Source organism: Anarrhichthys ocellatus, unplaced genomic scaffold, assembly GCF_004355925.1.
Source record: "Anarrhichthys ocellatus isolate YVR2014 unplaced genomic scaffold, GSC_Weel_1.0 scaffold32, whole genome shotgun sequence".
NCBI lineage: Eukaryota > Metazoa > Chordata > Actinopteri > Perciformes > Anarhichadidae > Anarrhichthys > Anarrhichthys ocellatus.
In genome coordinates, this window is record NW_022280062.1 from 3,236,621 (window position 1) to 3,256,827 (window position 20,207).

Here is a 20,207-nt window from a genome sequence, read left to right on the forward strand (position 1 = left end):
ACATTAGTCTGCATATTTAATATTTCACAAGATTCACAGCCTTTTTTAAATTTGTATCGAGGACTAAATAGACATGTAAGGGGCTAGCTGTTAAAACAACAGATTACTCGAAATTATTTTAAGGATAAGCTACAAATCCTAATTTTGTTTTATGTACGGAAGAGACATTATCTAAGTGAGTGGCATGGTCACAGTTTCAGTAAATCTCAAGATCATCCTCGTTTATAAATGACATGGCAGTGCCAGGGAATGGGGTTAAGGAGTGCAGCCCTGGCCAAGACATCAAGTAACCGTGGGTCTGTGCCAAGCTGCAGCTCTTGGTAAAGATAATCTTATTAAAAGAGTGTCAGGGCCTGAACAGACCACCCTGTAAACAGTTCAAACCTATTATTAATATGGATACTGCCTTATAGTACAGACGACATCACTGCAGGTACACTTATAGACGTGGGCTTTTAAAACAAATGACGTTAGTTCAGTTTTTCCAGGTCAGGCGGTTAAGTCTGGATTGAATAATTAACAGCGTCTTTTCTGCTTTAGTTAAGTTAGCTAAACCCTACTGTCTTTAAACCCATTGTTTAATGAACTGTTTGAACTAAGTATGTATTTGTCTTTTATTAAGCAACCAGAAGAAAAACTTAACCATTACCCACAAATAATAAACCCAAACTTAATCCTAACATAAACTCAACCAAAGTAATCTAACGTGACCTTAACATATGAAACACTGACCTAAATTCTAACCAAAGAGTTGCGCAAAGTCACAGATATGCTGTGAATGTTCAAATTTTTGTTTTTTACAAAAACAAATGAAGCCAGTGGAGCTTTCAAAAATCATAAAACAACAAACTGCATTGGTCTATGACTCGCCTCGTGCCTTCATTAACTCTCTATGCTTTTATAGCAAATGCAATTTTTAGATCTGTTTTGCTTTTCCAAAGAAAAAAGACATTTGGTCTTAATTTACAACATTTAACCTTTAATTTTAGCACTTCCACTGGGCCAATGAGTATAATAGGAGTTTTTTTTTGCAAATCCAGGTCAGTGGATGGCAAGACCATGTTTTGTTTTAACAAGATAATGTTTCATAGAATGATCTAATGGACTCTGATCAGGCATGCCCGGTGTGAATTATTTTCCCTTGTTAACAACATTACTGTAATGTGGTAATGCTGCTGCTGATAAGAAAACAAATTTCAAGGAAAGCTTTACTCAAAGCCACCTGCTTCTTTTTCTACCCTTTAACCTTTTAATACACTGTCCTTATGCTAGCACACACGGTTTGGGCTTAGATGTATTGGTCACAGGATCCGGAGTTACTGTGTGAGACACATTCAAATGTACAATAAAAAGATTGAAAAGATACAACTTTTGTGTAATACAACATTTTAATTTCTCGGGTTTTAAGAAAGAGATATATATTTTTAGAAATATCACTGTTTACTAATGAACGGTATTTTATACTACATATAAGTTGCACACTGCACAATTGGCTTCATAGTTTCTGCTATTGACTGGCTTATATACGGTGTAGTGCAGGGGTCTACAACTAAAATTCCAAAAGGTCCAGATTGAGAAAATCTCCTCGGGCAAAGGTTCGAAACATTACAATAATATCTAACTCGCGCTATTTAGTGTCATATATATATATATTCAAGTAGCCTAGTAGTAGTAACAATGTATCTGTGTAGTCAACAACTGTCAAATCAAATAAAGAAAGTACACATCAATTATATTTTAACAAATTATTATTCTCAGTTTTCAAATTTAATTGGATGGATTATAAATAATACATAGAATCCATAAATAAATGCTCTTTCAAGTAAAATAAGGTCTGGATTAAAGAATAACTGACATAACAGAAAGCTTTTCAAAAATGTGCATCTTAAAATAAAGTACTTCATTTTAGAAAAATTAATTTCACTGAATTGCTCTGCAGCTTTAAATTCAGTTCATTCAGGTGTGAAGTGATGTCAATAAAAAAGCCACAATATTATATTTTTGTCATCTAAAAAGAGAAATTAGTGAGCATGGACTTTATCTGTGGTTATTAAACCTCTTGTTTCAGCTCTATTCTCTGTTGACATCATTGTTGAACAGTGAATTCATGTGTTAGGATTCTGATCATATTGGGCTCTTAGGTTTATTTTCTGTCTCTTCATTTCAGATGTGAGTGGGTATGTTTGTTCAAGGGAGTTGTGCTTTGCCTCGTAGTAGATGTAGATGTGATTTACACCGCATTGGTCGGTGTGTCTTGCACCGCTGAACAAGTGCTGTAACGGCTGAATAAGATGCGCCGGTTAAAGTACAAACTCGCTGCCTAATATGTATGATTCCAAACTATCGATTTTAGGTCCTGGGTCCGGATGCAACTGCGTGTGGGTCCGGATCCGGACCGCGGTCCGCCAGTTGGGGACCCCTGGTGTAGTGTCTGTTTCATGGTCGAAAAGTTGACATATCATAGGAGGAAAATCCCATTACGCTCATGGCTCCTCAGAGATCCCTCCTCGATCCTCGCTCCTCCGAGCTAAATAAGAGCTTCGGGACGGCCGGCAATATGGCGGAGCAGAACAACTCAACAAGCGAGGATCAAGGAGCAGATTTAACATGGAGTCTAATGGAGCAGTTGGTTGGAGTTCATGTCGCTCTGCGGCTCTTTGAGCCAAATGTGTAAGTGCGTTGGATCCCATAGACAGTTGTGTGTGACAGCACATTTCCAAGCTTTTTGGTCAAAAATGGTGTGTAAAGAGTAAAAATTGTGGGACTCGGTGCAATTTGTTTGTAAAAATCACAGAATACTTTTCCTGCTCCGCTCCACTCTGACCGTGATGTCCTCACTCTAGCGCTGAACATTCCGTGCAATACACACCCATTATAAAATCTGAAACGGACCCAAAATTTTCATGAAACTTAATCTGTGACTTTATGAAAACTGTGCTAGCTATCAAAATGCCCATTTGGCTCAATAAAGTGCAGCGTTTTATCTACGTTTGTAAACTTTGAGTCATTTTTCTACGTTAAAGTATGGCTAGTCAATATGGGCCCAAAGTTAAGTGGTTTGTTTTGCTCTCTTTACACCGAAACCCCATTCAAGTGAATAGAACGATTTTGCTCTGTTTTTCGCGATTTTCGGGAAAACGGCTCAGCGAAACTCTGAGAAAAGTCATAGCACACGATTCCCGATCAGGCCGCACGTTTTGATGTATTTTTTGTATTTTTGTACTTTCGCCAGGAAGAATATGATTATTATTAAGCCCTCAGGATTACAGTCAGTTTGCTTTGGCACAGACAGTTTTACTTAATTAAGTATTAAACATTTTACCTGCTTGTGCTCTCTGTTACTTGACAGTGACTTTAGATCACTTGTTCTGGTTGATAAAAATACCTGTTTTTTTTTACTTGTATCGCTATGGGAGAACTGAACTGACATCTTAGAATTGCAAACAAAGTGAACTTTAACATATTTAATTCTGGCGGTGAATAAAGGTTTATAGTCCTTCAAAAAGTAAAAACAAATCTCCTTTTACTAACTGGCTCACACAAAATGATCATTAACCAGCATGTCTATGAATGCACAATATGTGACAGTGTCGGCTCTACCTTCACATTTCAGGTCAAGCTGATCACATGACCAGTCTCTCAGCTTTTTACCCTCCCTTTCCATCATCTTCCTGTCATCCCCTGCTGCTCACCATCCCCCTTTCCCCCTGTAAGCTGACACAGCGCCTTGAAACATTAGCAGCTTTCTTCCTAATAGGATCTTGTGGGCTTAAATTGTCATCTGATAAAACTAAGGAGCTTGATAGCTATGCAGCACCCTCTTAACCAATTTGTACTCAATTAGGATAATGGAGAAACAAGCAAAGAGGGACAGCTTTAATATATTAATGTGATAAAATGATTATCAATTTCCCTTGCCTACGACTTGGGTGGTATTAGGAGCGGTCTCATAGATATATAAGCCATTAATGAAGTGTGCCAGAAAGTAAAGGATATCAGAAATATTTAAATTAGATCTAAGAATATTTTAAACATTATCTGTGTGCAGTGGCATAGTATGTACAAATGTCCAAATACAAATGTAAGAGCAGACATTTTGACTGATTGCATGTAGGTATGTAGATTCATGGCCCTTGCATGCATTGTACATGCTGACGCACTAAAACACTTATTTATATTAATTACAACCGTTCTTTTTGTGCTATGACATGTCAAAATATTCACCAAATACATTCCCTGCAATTTAAAGAGGTACTCTAGTTTTAGTATTTAGTACTTCCACAAAGTGGGGCTGCAAGAGACAAATTAACAAAAGAATGGTCAAAAGCGAAGCAGCAGAGGCCTAGTCAGCCAACCTGTTTGTGCCTGGTATGAGTTAAGCTTCAAAAGCCTTGGATACTACATCTCCCACAATGCAACTTGAAAGCCTCTTTATATCAGGCTTCACCTGCCCACAACTTAACTCCCACATCTTTGAATTGATGCAAAAGTATGCATCAAGAATTGATGCATACTTTTGCTTGAAGTCTGTAAACTCTTTATTTGGAGTTCAGCCTTTTGATTTTCATTGACTTCAAAGAAACCCCAACAATAAAATGATTACCTCCTGATAACTCTGTTGAGATTCAATGTTGGTCGAGATAATTAATATGATACCTCAAACGTTTCTGACAGGGAGAAAATGTTATTGACATCAACTGAATGTACAGAATCTCTAGCAATGAATCTTCTCAGTTGCATCACTAATCAATTGGACTAATTATCATCCTCTAAGTCACTAGACTGTCTTATAGTGTCAGCTTACTAAGGCAATTAATGCTGCTTTTAATGTCTTGACTTACTAGAATATTAAAAAATTCTGGTACAAAAAATATATGAATTGAAGTCACACAATAGAAAACTATTTATATTTATCTAGTGGCAAATCTTGTCATTTACAGGCAAAAATAATGTGCTTTGTAGTCGCGGCTTTTTAGCAAAACAACCTTGACAGCCAAGAAAAGTTGCTGAGCCAAAGCCACTTAACACACACCGTTCTGCTCATAGAAATCATTGGCAATACAGCCCTGTTAATAAAATCTAGTACAAGGAAAAACAACATGTATGCATGTATGTATGTGTCCGTTTGCATGTATGTATATGTATATAATAATATAATAAATCCTTGACAACTCTTCCTGAAACTCTTAAAAACTTGTCTGAATTCTGGGTAAGGGCCTAAACCCTAATGATAAAAGAAATACAATTAGTCTGAATAAAGGCAAACTACCATTAAAAGGATGTGGGTGTTAAAGGAATAATAACATAATATAATAAAATAAATCAGTATGCTCTTGTTGTGGCGTGGTTGATGCTTGATAATAGTATCTGCAGAAAATTTCCAGGTTGGATTTTTTTTCGTCTAGCGTGCAAAGAACTCCTAAATATATCATCAGATAGGAAGAGTGAGGTCAGAGAAAATCTCGAAGTCTTTAGACTGATTAAGGATGGGATTGATCTCTGCAACACCTACTGTAGCTGGCCCAGCTTTGGCTGGGCCAGCTGGCAGAAGAGAAACTTGCAGGCTGAAGGATAAAACGTCCCCAATGTCCCCAGCCCAATCCTACTGTGAACGATCAGAGGCTCAGCAACTAGATTATTCTTCAAAAAATGCAATGTTATTTGTTATGTATTTATTTGACACATGTAAACAATATGGTTGCATGTCACACAATTGAAAAAGGTTAAAGGGGTGATAAGGACTGTGTTCAATATTAGTCTTGTCCACTATTTGCTTGTGTTTTCATCAATTAGGTCAAATAGAGGATTGTGTCTTTTTACATTACATCTCTACAGCTGTACTATGAACTCATTGCTTTTTTGGTTAGGGTATGAAAAATGAAGCATCAGAAATCAGATGATAATTATTATTATTAAACTATTTATAGTAACTCTAGTTAGACAAATTAGGAAACATTAGTTTTTATTTTTTTCAACAAAATAATATAATAAAAATCGAATTTGCTTTGAACACGAGATTCACGTCTGTTTTATTTAATTTTATTATTAAATGCTGCTCATAAAGAGTTAAGTGCCTACTTGAATACAACTATTTTTGAATACAAGTCTATACAGTGTGTACCCATTCAAGGTAAAAGTCCATCTCTGTGTCTTTTCTCCCTTACATTGTCTATAATGAAGGGATTAGCGAAAACTCTCAGTACGAGCCATTATCTTTCAGACAATAGATTTTTTGAAAGAAAGTCTTGTTGAGGCTTCATTAGCAATGGCCTCCCTCTGTGGTCTGAATGCAGGACACATTTGGAGCAATTACTTGACCAGAAAACAACTGTCAGTCATTCTTAAAGGGGAAGGATTCCAATTAATAAACCTCTTAAACCCTTTGGTTTTACTACCATTCCCCCGCAAGCTTTGGTGTCTTGTGTGGTTAAGGAGAGTTTTGTCAGGAGAGAAAGACATTACATGTGCTTGTTGCACAGGACTCCAATGGTAGGTCCTTTGCTCACTTGTGTGGAGGGGATTTCAAGGACTTAACTGGGAGTAACAAGTGCCTACAGTAGATATTGTTAGTGTCACTCTGCAACTTATGGACTACAGAGACACCATGTATGTAGCGTAGCCTGTGGTAGGAACCTGAAAGAAGGTAAGATTACTTGATGTACTTGTGATTGGAATTCAATAAAGAAATATTGTATAAGTGCAGCTTGCATTTGGTGCCTCTCAAGATGTTCTCAAATGTCGCTGGGTGGATTTGAAACTAAATTAACTGCACACTTATGTAAAAACTTTTAAAATGCTGTGATATAAAATTTTAAAGTAAAAAATGATTGGAATCAAACTTGAGAATTAGATTGTTTTTTCTAGAAACTATAAACTCAACGTATTCTTCATTTGTTCACTTTTGAATTCTTCCTATATTAGTTTTGTATGTGTGTTCTGAACAACACATGTGATTATTCATCATAATGGAAATTATACTAAGATAGCATAACTTAGTGAAGTTTCTTTTGGAGGAAAAAGTCACACTCATTATTTAAAGTGATCTATCTTAATAATCAAAACAAGGGAACCTGCTTACTAATGCAGATATTACATTGGCATGACTAATGTCTAATGTTATGTCTTGTTTCTTTTCTCTCATTCCCTTGCAGAGAAAGATGTGAATTGGTTCGGCTTTTGTGTAAACAATATATTCAGTCTCCTTGAAGGATACGGCCCTCACGCTTCACATAAATCTGCTCCATTTCACGTGAAGCAGAACAATAGCTCTGTACATCAACTGCCCTGCTTTGTCACACTTGGTAGCATTTTGCTTTTTTCTGACAAAGAAGAGAAAAGGTGTCTCAAAAGGCTCGAATGCATTTGTCAATGGATACCCTGGGAATAGTGGACGATAGTTGCCTGGACAACTATGACTTGGCAAAAGGTGCCGGGTCAAGTGGTGGAGGCAGGGTCCACAGCATTGATGTTATACTGGGATTCACTAAAGACCAGGACCCTTTACTCCATTCGGAAGAGGATGATGACAGCAAAAAAGCCAACGGAGAAACCGCACAGCACCCTGAGAAGCAGCTCCCCCTAGATCCCTATGGGCACCTTCCAGAACTGGGTGACAGCTCCCAACATTCTTCCTACCATGGTGAGTCCTTTCAGAAAAGAAACTGTTTGGCACAAAAACTCTTTAACAGGACCATAATGGAGGTAGAGCTGTAAGGTTGTCATCGTGTTATATGTCTGGTTTAAAACTCCCACACAGTTTTCCCAAAAGTATTTGACCAGTGACCTTCCATAAAAAAGTTCAAGTGTTACCTTTTATCAACCACTCTCATGATGAGTTATTTGGTTGTCTGAAAGGACAGTCATGCAAAGTATGTCAATATAACTAGCACTTAAGCTTGTAAATTCAAAATAAGCAATAACGGTAGCAGTTTTGGTGAGTGGAAAAGGGGAAGCATAGAACTGAATTTATTTTCATTTAGATTTGTTCGCCAGATAGAACAAGTAATTTTTCAGGAATGTAGTTTGATGGCGATCGGACTCTCACTTTGCAGTACGACAACAGAAATACAAAGGCAGCCAAAAAAAGCTGAAATAATAGCAAACATCTTTTAGTGCCCTCGTAATTTTTGTTTCCCAGTCTCATGAGTGTCCCATGCTACTCTGCTGAATCCTCATTTTCCAATTAACTGTACTCTTATGTTGCTTTAAAGTTAGAAAAACACATTTACAATATCTGACAATATCACTCTGTATCTGTCTGCTCTAAAATCGAAATAATTAAAACCAAGTCGCAATTTTCAAAGTTACTGTATATCGAACATAACGATTACAAGCCTTCATTTATTTTCATTGTACGAGACATATTTGTAATCGTTGGTAACTTTGGGATGTTGGGCAAATTTCAAACAATGTTCTGTGGATGGTTTTAAAGCCTGGGATAGACATAACACTTCACCTGCTGTATGCTTCCATGATCTTAAGCAACATTGCTATACTTTTTGACATAATCTATGGACATTTTTAAAAATCAATAAATCACTGCTGTAATCTAATGCTGTAAAATAATGGACATGATCAATCGCAACTCATATCGACTCTCAGTGGCCATGCATTAAGCTGGCCTGCTATTCATGTGCGTCTTGTGTACATCTGATAACTGCAGATTTTGTAATAACCCAGAGACACAATAATTTTCTCTATATGTAGGGTGTAATAAAGAATGACTGTCTTAATATTGCCTGGTATATGGTATATTAACGTAGCTACAACCTATAAAAAGAACGTACTGCTACTATTTAAGTGCTTCATACACCAAAGCAAGATTTTGTAAGACTTTTATATGGGTCTTGGTGCAAAATTTGCAAGAGTTTGATCAATTTAGATATTTATATATTTTTTTTCAACCACACTTGTGGTGATCAAAGTGATAATTTGCTCCATAAACATGAATAATATCGTAAACTACACACTTCTATTAGGGTGGTTTACACCTGTAACTTGTACAGATGTAATTATGACATATGCCAACGCTACAGTGACGCTTAAAGAGTTTCATGTTTAATCCAGAGTTCCCTATATTATGGTCAATAATGATACAATGGACGGTGATGATGTGGAAAAAATAGTTTTCTTCCATTAAGCAGAAAGCTCAAGGGCAGTAACTTTCAATTAGTATTAAAAGCCATCATACTGATCTGTGTATTCATGGTTTACCCTTTAAAACATGCATGCTTTAAAGATTTCACAAACTAGCTGGAAAGCAAAGATTTTGCCACATGGCATCATAATTTCAAGCCACTGATCTGTTGACCATATTGCCTTAAAAGATTTGGAATGATTAACGAGCTTTGGTGCATCTCACTATTGGCTCACATGCTCTACATCCATGTTTTGGAAGACACAATCTGAACTATGACTGTTTACTCAACTTGTGCAGAAGCCAACTTAAGTCCCTTGTTAGATTAGAGGAGGCAGGGAATCATAGGTTTAACTGGTAGCATCTGTTACTATGATTACTGCAGGGGAAGAATTCAGTGAAAGACGTGATGTCATTTGGACTTGCCAAACCCCTGGTGTTTGCAAGCCCTCAACTGTATAAAGGTCATCAGTCATTAAGCTGTTTTATCATGAGGAGAAGAGTTAAGATTTCACTTTTTGATCAGGCTGCAGGTTAAAAAGTTTCATCTGTGTTGAAATGATCAACAATCACACATAAGTAGAGGTGTTTTCTTCTGGTGGCATATTTTTTTGTCTTAAAACTAGAGAAAGACAACATATAGTAGATCAAGTATAATGCATTTATTAATTATTTGATATTAAATAAACAGATATAGGGGCAGTCTCCGGGACAAATGAAATAAGAGACCTAATTTTTGGGAAAGATGTGGAATGTTCATGCAACAAAGATAGTCAGACATTTTTAATGCTGGTAACTACATTTCTGGTTGAAACAAGACATGACATGGTGATAAGTAATGTGAGGCGTTACTGTTGAAAAGGAAAACACATGTATTTCCTCGCCTGGATTTGTCCATAAAAAAACACTTCTTTCAACTGTATGAATCCCTATTATTTTGAGGTGTCAGTATGAATAATTGCTGACCGAGTTGTTTTTGGAAAACCAAAAGATGCTTTCAGGTGTAAACTCCTGTCAACAGCTTGGTTTTTGGCTGTCGCCACTTTTTTCTTTTTGCAATCAGAAGTGACACAAGAGGGTGGTACAACCGAACGCTGAATATCACATTTTTAGGCGTCCAAAACGGCTACAGTTAACTTTCATGACCTGAAAACACCATGTGAAAGGGTTAAAGTTGAAAGACAAAACCGCAGACAACACCCAGACCGGACAAGGCTCTCAATCACAAGTTAGCCACGCCCTAAAGCATACCCTGCTTAATTGTCTATTTTACACTAAATGGGATCATCCCTTACAAAATGCATGTCATGCTGTATTGAAAAAGACTTAAAACTACTGATTGAGATCATCAACTTATGTTAACAATGTTTACTGAGAAAATAAATCAAGTGAGAAGTAGGGTCATTTTTATATAGACTTATATACAATCAGACATCTTTTTGCAACCAGAGGAGTCGCCCCCTGATGGCCATTAGAAAGAATGCAAGTTTAAGACACTTCCGCATTGGCTTAATTTGCCAGAGCTGGATGTTGTGTCCTACTCTATCCTTGTGGCCTTGCCAACTTTTAGGACCTGCTTACTAGGTTGATACCAGTTATCACAAATAAACTGGGTGGAGCGGATCTCCCTACCTGGAAACAATGGATAAAGACAGAAGAGGAAATCTAGATAATAGAAAAACTGTCGCATTGTTTGAGATTGCAAGAAGATTTGCAAGAAGCATAGAAGCAAGTGGGGGGACAAGGACATTATCCAGGACCCAAAACAATGATGAACACTACGGAAAGGACAGCCGATCCAGTGGATCTAACTCAGAGGATGCATAGACTAAAACCTCCCAAACATAAACCGTTTCCCTTTTTATTTTATTCAAATTGTATATTTGTTTGTTTAAAATGTGAATTAACGGATGTGTTAAAGGATATACTTTTTCTTGCATCTTATACATCATACTATATGTATCCTTTCATGTTCATTTTAGAATCTGACCTATTCTCCGGTGACAAGTGTGATGAAGAAATGAGTAACCTGCAGAAGGAAGCGGACGATGCTGAGGAGTCTCCAGAGGCCGTTACAGAGGAAGAGCACACTAAAAAAAAACACAGAAGAAACCGGACCACCTTCACCACCTATCAACTACACGAGCTGGAGCGAGCCTTCGAGAAGTCCCACTATCCGGACGTCTATAGCCGTGAGGAGTTGGCAATGAAGGTTAACTTGCCTGAAGTCCGTGTTCAGGTAAGGGCTATGTGATATTCTAATGGTATGAGGTGACGGTACAAAGCCATGGTAGTGGTATTGGTTACATGGAAACTGCAGCTTAAAGTTATGGCCAATTAGGCATAAAATTCGGAATCATTTTTAATTCAGCAGAACACAATTTATTCAACATTTTATCATAATTGTTTTCCATACTTTATGCTGCACCCAGCCATAAGAACAGTCTGTACACTTTTGGGACAAATAGGGTTTAACCTGGAACACTTCTCATAAAACCACTTTTCCAAAATTAGTTTCACTAAGTTTATCTAAATGTTACTTACGTGTATATATATTGTTATGACGAATGACTTTTGCTATTGTGTCCCCATGCCTTACTGCACCAATTCTTAATTAATGTATCTTTATCCAGGTGTGGTTCCAGAACCGAAGGGCCAAGTGGAGACGTCAAGAGAAGATGGACACTAGCACCATGAAGCTCCATGATTCCCCCATGTTATCCTTCAACCGTCCTCCGATGCCTCCTAGCGTGGGGCCAGGGGTCACCCCTATGCCCCTTGATCCCTGGCTGACCTCGCCCATGTCCAGTGCTACACCTATGCATACCATTCCAGGGTTCATGGGTTCACCGCAGGGCCTGCAGCAGGCCTATACGAGCCACGGCTATCTCAACACCCCGCCTGGCATGGTCCAAGGTATGCAGCCAATGGGCCCTCCTTCCTATCAGTGCCCGCCCAGCTTCAACGATAAATACCCGATGGAGGATGACAGGAGTTCGAGCATCGCAGCACTCAGGATGAAGGCCAAAGAGCACATTCAGTCAATGGATAAAACCTGGCAGCACATGTGATCTGATGAGCCACCGGGGAGGGATTTTTGAGCTGCTCCCATTAATGTTTACAAACTGCTTTTCCACTGTTTGTTAATATACCCATGACGAGGACACATGACATTTTTTGGCTGACGCTTGAAAATAAACTTCATGTGATTAAAAAAAAAAGATCACTTTAAATGTTTTAGCCCTCAGGAAAAAATGATCTCTGAGGGCCATTTATTTTGGTTCAGTTTTGGAATAGACTCTTATTTAGAGAAAATCCTCAAGATGAATGTGTTAAACACTTTTGTGTCAACGTTAAAACCCATAAGATTTGACAGAACTAGCTAATTTCAAAAAGCTTGTTTTTGTTGCTAAAAGGTAAGTTTGCTCAATTGATTTTGCTGATTCAATTATTTTTTTGTTAAAATACGTTCTGTTGTTGAATTTAAAAGTCATTCAAACAAATGTAAACATAAAATAATGTCAAATTGATTCAATTACTAGTAACATGTATTATGAAAGAATTTTTGCATGTCAGTAAATAAAACACAAACAAACTAGATTTAACTATCCTAATTTGGTCCTTTTTCAAAGTAATTTCATTATTGTTTTTGCAGTATGGTTTAGGATGAATGATGCAGTGTTCAGGATGCACTGAAGATCATCCAAGGAGAAGACATTTTTGTGGAAATGCAAATAAAAAGGCATAACTTTGTTACTGAGAAAAATAAAGGCCAAGTTGATTGATTTTCAAATGAGTAATACATTTATACGTAAACAGCCATTGTGACATATATGTAACATTTCAGATCTTTGGCTCTAGGGGTAGTATTTAGAAAATATTTTCAGAAATGTGTTCCATGCGGTCCATTTAGTCTGTTTTATATCCCCTATAATGTTCCTTTAAGGAAGAATTGGTTTGGGTTCTTATGGGTTAACTGAGTAAATTTCTGATAAATTTGAGACAGTCCTGGCAAACTGAAATATGAGAGGCTAAGAAGAGCCATGTGGTCAGAATACGGTCTTAAATCCTTTTTATTGGAAAGAAAGATATTTTCAAAAAATGTAATACTGACCCCAACTCTGTCTACATGAACCAGGGTGTAATCCCCTGAAGTGACAATATCTTCATGAGGTTTAATGAACATGGTGCTGTGCTTTGGGCATTTGCTGGTATCTAGATTGTCAGAACTAGACAATGTTAGTATACATTTGATTTGTGAAAAGAGGGTTTTCTCCCTTTGTCTCTTTTGTTGTTGTTTTATTTTCAATCATTTTTTCCCCCCTGAACAGTGTAGTTGTTGTTCAGAATTTTCTAGTATATTTTTGGGTCCTTTGTAAGCAAGTTTTAAATAAAAAAAAACATCTCCCACTTAAATTTAAGTTTGATTCGTTTCAAAAGTGATACGTGTCTTATTTAAATCATTAAACTGGCCTTTTGGAGAGCATTGAGTCCTGATGGTGGAGGTTATCGGAAGTCACAGAGAGTAATCTGGCTCGGAGGCTAATTTAAACAGACAAGCATACCTCTTAACACCTAATTACTGCTTTTAAAGCGATTAACCCCGGATTCTCAGCCACAGACAGAATGGCCTCAGCTGCCCCTGAAAAATCCTTTTCAAGACCTGCTTAAGTTTGCCCCTCCCCTCAAGCTTGAACATTTATACTATTTCTAATTTACATATACGGCACACCATATCAATGTTGTTTTCTATTATGCGCTGTCTTAATCTTCATCTTATTGGTAAAAGATGCTCCTTATTGCATCGTTGACTAAATATGCATTAAAGACAGGTGGATTAGGAGTTAGAAAGTTAATGGGTGCTGGCAGCCTCTCTAAACCTTGGAAGTAGCACAGTTTGATGTGTAGCTGTTGGAACCAGAAGCAAATGACATTTGTCAGAGGCATACGTTCATGAAAATATTGCTTGTGTGTTTCTACTGTATGTGTTTATTTGGTGTGTGTGCATTAAAATTATGCAGAAGGGTGCTAGGCTAGCAAAGTATATTTTCCAAATAACAGTTTCTATCTGGCTCCTGAAACACAGCAGAAACATCTCATTTAATGGAATCAAGGGAAGAGTAACTTGCGATGCATTTTACTGTCTTACAAAATAACGTGTCATTAAGTTAGTGCTATCAGTCCTGACCTAAATGTTTTACTGAATACTATGGCAATGCTTTGAGGGATAATGTGTCTGTCAATGGATGTCCCCTGTGGCATAAGGAAGTGTAAGGAATATTTACATCCCTTCAGAAAATGATCTGTATATCATGGCCTTTAGAAATGACAGCATCCACACTGTCAGCTGTATAGTCTTTTTGTTTATATTGTTACAATCCCTGTTGATAACAGTGGACGAAAAAGCCAAAGAAATAAAACAGAAATTTTCTAGAAAACACATAGATGTATAAATGTGTGAGGATGTTTATTATTTTAAAATATTTTTTTTCATAAAGTTTTCAGAATGTGATTTTTTTTTTTGTCCATGTAGAAAACAGAATAAAGTTACAGTAGCACCACTGTAGAAGCACTTTGATTGTGGATCTTGTTTTTTTATTCCTTCACATGCATTAGTGAGCTACCAACATGACTTTGTGTCGTTAATGAGCGCTTATGTACAATAGGCCATGTAAGCTGTGACAGAGAGAGTTGGCCTGATGGAGGCCTGTTGTGTTCGTCCAGGCCTGTGGAGCTTTGCCAAGCCGTTAGGCAGATGAAGCTCCACTCCATCAGGCCCATCCAGGGGTGTCAGGAGGCCCCGCCTGCTAGGCTGCAGAGACCACAAGGGCTCAAGTTCTAATTGCCCTCCATTAGCCTGTGTGGTTTAGCTGCTCCAATTTTGTTTTTGGATGCAGGTTTGTATAGATGTTTATTTTGCATCTGAGTACTTTGCAACAATGTGTTAGTAGGTACACAACCTAAAGTCAATACGCCCCATTTTTTTTAAAATGTTATCAATAAGATGCTTCTGTCAGATGCTTCACAGCTTCTATCTATTGTAAAATTGGTTTGAAGTTTGGGGTATGAAATTATTAGATACTGAAACAGTGGCTTTATGAGAGGTGTTCAAAGGAATGCAGATTCATAGGAATAATTTCCTCTTTTTTTCAAGTTCTTTCTCTCATTGCCCAGCTTCTAATTACTAACCTTAAGTTTTGCAGGTAGAGCATTGCTAAGTATTCATTCAATTTATATGCCTCAGCAGTTTGGCATAATACATCAGTGAAAAAAGGATGTAGATGAAAAGTGTTAAAATATGCTATATTTAGTGATAACCCTTTCTCATCACACCTTTGTCAGAAAAACTTAATGTAAAAAAAAACCCAGAATTTGCTGGAGAGGCCCTCAGAACGAGTGATTAATTGTGTTATTTTGCTTGGCCAAGCGTGACCTTCGCTGGGGCCCAGGCTCTAGTTAACAGGCTGACTAGCGGGACGTGGTCCACGGTGGAAATAATAAGGGAAAGGAGCGGAATTAATTGGGTTTGATTAAGAACACTTTTCAAAAAGACACCCATTTCCCCCGTTGACATAATTGTGGATCACTTAAAGGCGGGGGGGGGGGGGATTTTGATGGCTGGCGCCAGTTGCTCGTCATTGCGGCCAGCGTTGACTTTGGGAAGAAGTTTGGGAAAAAGTGAACACTGTCACTCAAAAACATGTCGCTCAAAAAATCCTGTCTGTCAGTGGGACAGACAGGATGGGATGGCAACAGAAACATGTTGGTCAACTTAACAACACTGTCCTCAGTAGATGTGATCTGTCCATATACAATAGTTTGAAGCCACCCAGCTGCATCAGGTCGTGTGCATACAGAACAGGCATGGACATCAATTGGTGCTATGTGGGTGATAGTGATGTATGTCAATGCATCAAGATTGAGCCAACTATGGTGACTATTTTATTTTCTACATTTTGTATTTGGCACCCTCTGCAGGAATGTTGAAATGAAGACAAGGTCGAAATGAGTGAAATACTCACTGATCCTGGATCGGGCTCCGGAGAGGACATAAGTTTCGTGGTCTACTGTGATTGGTCCAGACACACCGTCTCGTTGTCCAATGGCATGCATACATCTGTTCGCTGGAGCGACTCTAAAATATTCTCTCCTCTTCCTGCTTCGCAAGGAATTCAGTACTTTGCAAGGACGTTGTCAGCAGTGTAAAGTTGAGCAGAGATGGGGAAAATGCAAGCCTTGGGTGTAGTTGCGGTAATGTTAGCAGTGTACTCCGTTCACGCAAAAGTTTACTTCCGGGAGGAGTTTCTCGACGGTGGTAAGTTTGGAATAGAAATGTATAACACGAGCTGTGCATGAGGTTAACGTTGATGCATTGCATGTTAGCTTGACTGTTAGCCGTCATTTTGTCACAATTATCATCTTGAGTTTCTCTTGAAAGCCTGTTTGTTTTTGTTTTTCACCGTTTTCTTGTTCAATCGGTGATTCGGTGTAAAACGCGTCACATCTCCGTTTTCTAACTTTAACTGTGTTGGCAGCTGGCTTGCGTTAACTTTACCAAGGCCCCGAAGCTAGCACACGTAACACCGACATTGCTGTGGCCTAAGTTGCTGTATAAACGTTAGCTATTCATATATTTCTAAAATAATTGTTTAAACCTCTGAAAACTTGCTGGTCTTTCTCTGTGCAGATGAATGGAGAAGTCGCTGGTTGAATTCCAAACACAAATCTGACTATGGAGAGTGGAAACTAACAGCTGGCAACTTCTATGGAGATGCTGAGAAAGACAAAGGTAAACCTTGTGTGTTATCTACATGATTCTATTCATTTGCGTTGATCATGCTGTGTTCATTATGGCTAAAAAGATACCAAGGCACCTGTCATTAAAAATGTGTTTGAAAATGTATGTACGAGATCCAGTGTATGTTTAATTACCTTGTCGTCTCTGTGTTGTAGAACAGTTGTCACACTATAAGCCAAAGGGAACCTATTTTGTTTTTGTCTTGTTTGCAAGAACTTCCTTTTGCACTTTCTCTTCAGGTCTGCAAACCAGCCAGGATGCTCGCTTCTATGCGACCTCTGCCCGTTTTGAGCCTTTTAGCAACGAGGGCAAGCCTTTGGTCATTCAGTTCACAGTGAAGCACGAGCAAAAGATTGACTGTGGTGGCGGCTATGTGAAGGTCTTCCCTGCAGACTTGGATCAGACCGGCATGCATGGAGAATCCTCGTACTACGTCATGTTTGGTAAGTGATAATGTGCATGGTAATTAACAATTATAATGAAATGGTTACGATAACAGGATTTGGAACATAAATTTAATTACTTGTTTTTATTTATTCACCAAGGCCCTGATGTCTGTGGCTACAGCACGAAGAAAGTCCACGTCATCTTCAATTACAAGGGCAAGAATCACCTCATCAAGAAAGAGATTAAGTGCAAGGTAATTCTGGCATTTTAAATTTAGGGGGAAAAAATATAGTTAAAAAAACTCTACCAGTGGCTTGATCCAAACGATTGTTTTTTTTCTTCTAGGATGATGAGCTGACCCACATGTACACGCTGATCCTGAATCCAGATCAGACCTATGAGGTGAAGATTGACAACGAGAAGGTAGAATCTGGCAGTCTGGAGGATGACTGGGACTTCCTGCCACCCAAGACCATTAAGGACCCCGAAGCCAGTAAGCCAGAGGACTGGGATGATCGTGCCAAGATTGACGATGCTGATGACACCAAGCCTGAGGTACATAAGCTTACTGATATAAGTAATAAAATTAGTCAAATGCACCATTGTTCTGGTTTGCACTGACTGAGGATGCTGATATGGAGGTTAGGGTTTGTTTATAGGAAATGCCGACTGGAGGAGTGCTTTTCCATTTATTTCTCTCCAGGATTTTCACAGCAGTCTTGCGCTTTAAATTTACGTTCATAATTCTATTGGTTACATTTTTTTGTTCTTCTTTTAGAACTGGGATACGCCTGAAAACATTCCAGATCCTGATGCTAAAAAGCCTGAAGACTGGGATGAGGATATGGATGGAGAGTGGGAGCCACCCATGATCCCTAACCCAGAGTACAAGGTAGGCTAAAGTTAGATAGTCATGGCTTATGTTCTGTGTGATCTCCTCTACCTGAGAAATGGCTAATATTTCCTCAGCTTTTCCTTTGCTCCCTGATGAATACCTTTTTGTATTGCAGGGAGAATGGAAACCCAAACAGATTGATAACGCCAACTACAAAGGAGCCTGGGTGCATCCTGAGATTGATAATCCTGAATACAGTCCTGATTCAAACATCTACAAGTTTGACAACATTGCTGTTTTAGGTCTTGATCTTTGGCAGGTGAGAAAAAAATCATCTTTGATAGTAATGTTGTTGCCGTAGTGGTGCTTAAACTACAGTTTAACATGTTTTACTGATTTATCTCAGGTGAAATCTGGTACCATCTTTGACAACTTCCTTATCACAGACGATGTGAAGGAAGCGGAAGACATTACAATGGAGACATGGGGTGTGACAAAGGTGTGCTGGTGTTCTTTTTAAGCCACATTTTGTCATTTGCAGAACACACAGAGCAATTGCCAGTGAGACACTGAATAGATTAGGCGACATGGTTTGATTATCTAAACTTTCCCCACAGGAACCCGAGAGGAAAATGAAACAAGAGCAAGATGACTTGAAACGAAAGGAGGACGAGGAGAAGAACAAACAGCAAGACACCGAAGTTGATAATGATGAAGACGATGGCGATGGCGACGACGACGATGATGATGAAGACGTTGATGAGGAAGAAACAAAGGATGAAATGGAGGAGGCACTTTCAGAAATGGAAGACGAGGAAGCAAAGCTTAAAGATGAGCTTTGAGGAGGTGTGGCCAGAAATGTTGTCTGTCCCTCCTTTTTTAGAAACTGTCCTGTATTTCCCAGGGGTATTGTGGCTGCTGTGCATCCTTTCCCTGAGAGATTTCTGATTTGGACACAAACCAATTTGGGGGGCGGGGGGATTTTAAGTGGATTTTAATACAATTAGTTTGTCTTTATTTTTGGTCATGAAATTACCTTATTGCCCCTGAACTGCTAGGTTGATTCTAAGGTATTCTGCCTCTAAAGTCCATTCATCATTTTGTGATAACAGAGAATAGGGAGAAATTGACATCCAGTGTTTTCTTGAATTTCTCGATCTACACGTCTACTTTAGATGCAGATTTCGCTGCGCAGGTTGCACAGTCAACCAGAAGCTGTGATTGAAAAATTTGACATTTGCAGATAATAATAATTAGCCAGATTAGATTAGATTAGATTCATTGTTCCCAGGGGACAATACATCTTGGTGAAACAAGAAATGCACATAACTGAACATCTAAATTCATAATCTGTAAGATTTACACAAAATATCACCAAATACAGACAGAAATCCAGATTGTAGTGTAACTTATTTTGGTTGTCTGTAGCACTGACTATTTCTTTTCCACACTCTCAAGGCATAATTGAATGAAGTGTTTTAGATATAAATTAATCTTTATCTAAGTGCACAGTGAAATTGTTTTTCTACATTCAAATGACATGAATGTCTTCATGGTAATGTGATGGATCCTCCATTATCTCCAGAAAGTCTGGAGAAACAGATGGTGAGCCCCTGGTGTGACTCGTGACATCACGAAGGGTCACACACTTATTTTTATTGGACAGAATGTTATTGATACCAAAGTTTTTATTAAAAGATTATAACCTTATTGCCTGTTCATATTTCTTACTACATATGCACATTTTTGGTATTTTGTTAATATTACTATTATCTGACTTTACACCTGCTTAATGTTTTGCAGTGTTGGACAGAATTGAAAAAAACTAATTTGAGACTATTTTAGTTTTAAAATTTAAATTTGTTCCACTAGGAAAATAAATGAATGGGTAATGTTAAACCTTCAACTTCATGAAGGTGTGTGTGTTATGGGTTCACAAGTTAAGTTCTATTTCCTCTAAAGTATTTTCCAATTCAAAATTAGGATGGGGAGTTTCATAACTGACAAGTGGAGAGATCGCCATAGAGATTTGTTACACTCCAAACTCCATT

The 20,207-nt window shown here is 38.1% G+C and overlaps 2 protein-coding genes across 2 annotated transcripts; both read left to right on the forward strand.

The window, feature by feature from the left end:
* The first annotated feature begins 7,303 nt into the window (after window positions 1–7,303).
* LOC116393279 (retinal homeobox protein Rx2-like) lies at window positions 7,304–12,207 on the forward strand. Its single transcript, XM_031865457.1, has 3 exons — window positions 7,304–7,639; window positions 11,119–11,375; window positions 11,770–12,207. The coding sequence occupies exons 1-3, from the start codon at window positions 7,357–7,359 to the stop codon at window positions 12,205–12,207; spliced, it is 978 nt and encodes a 325-aa protein (XP_031721317.1). The 5' UTR covers window positions 7,304–7,356.
* A 4,067-nt stretch (window positions 12,208–16,274) lies between these two features.
* On the forward strand, window positions 16,275–19,866 carry calr3b (calreticulin 3b). Its single transcript, XM_031865456.1, has 9 exons — window positions 16,275–16,451; window positions 16,824–16,925; window positions 17,174–17,377; window positions 17,480–17,574; window positions 17,667–17,876; window positions 18,100–18,213; window positions 18,332–18,475; window positions 18,563–18,655; window positions 18,774–19,866. Exons 1-9 carry the CDS (start codon window positions 16,355–16,357, stop codon window positions 18,996–18,998), a joined length of 1,284 nt encoding a protein of 427 aa, XP_031721316.1. The 5' UTR covers window positions 16,275–16,354; the 3' UTR covers window positions 18,999–19,866.
* The last annotated feature ends 341 nt before the right edge of the window (window positions 19,867–20,207 follow it).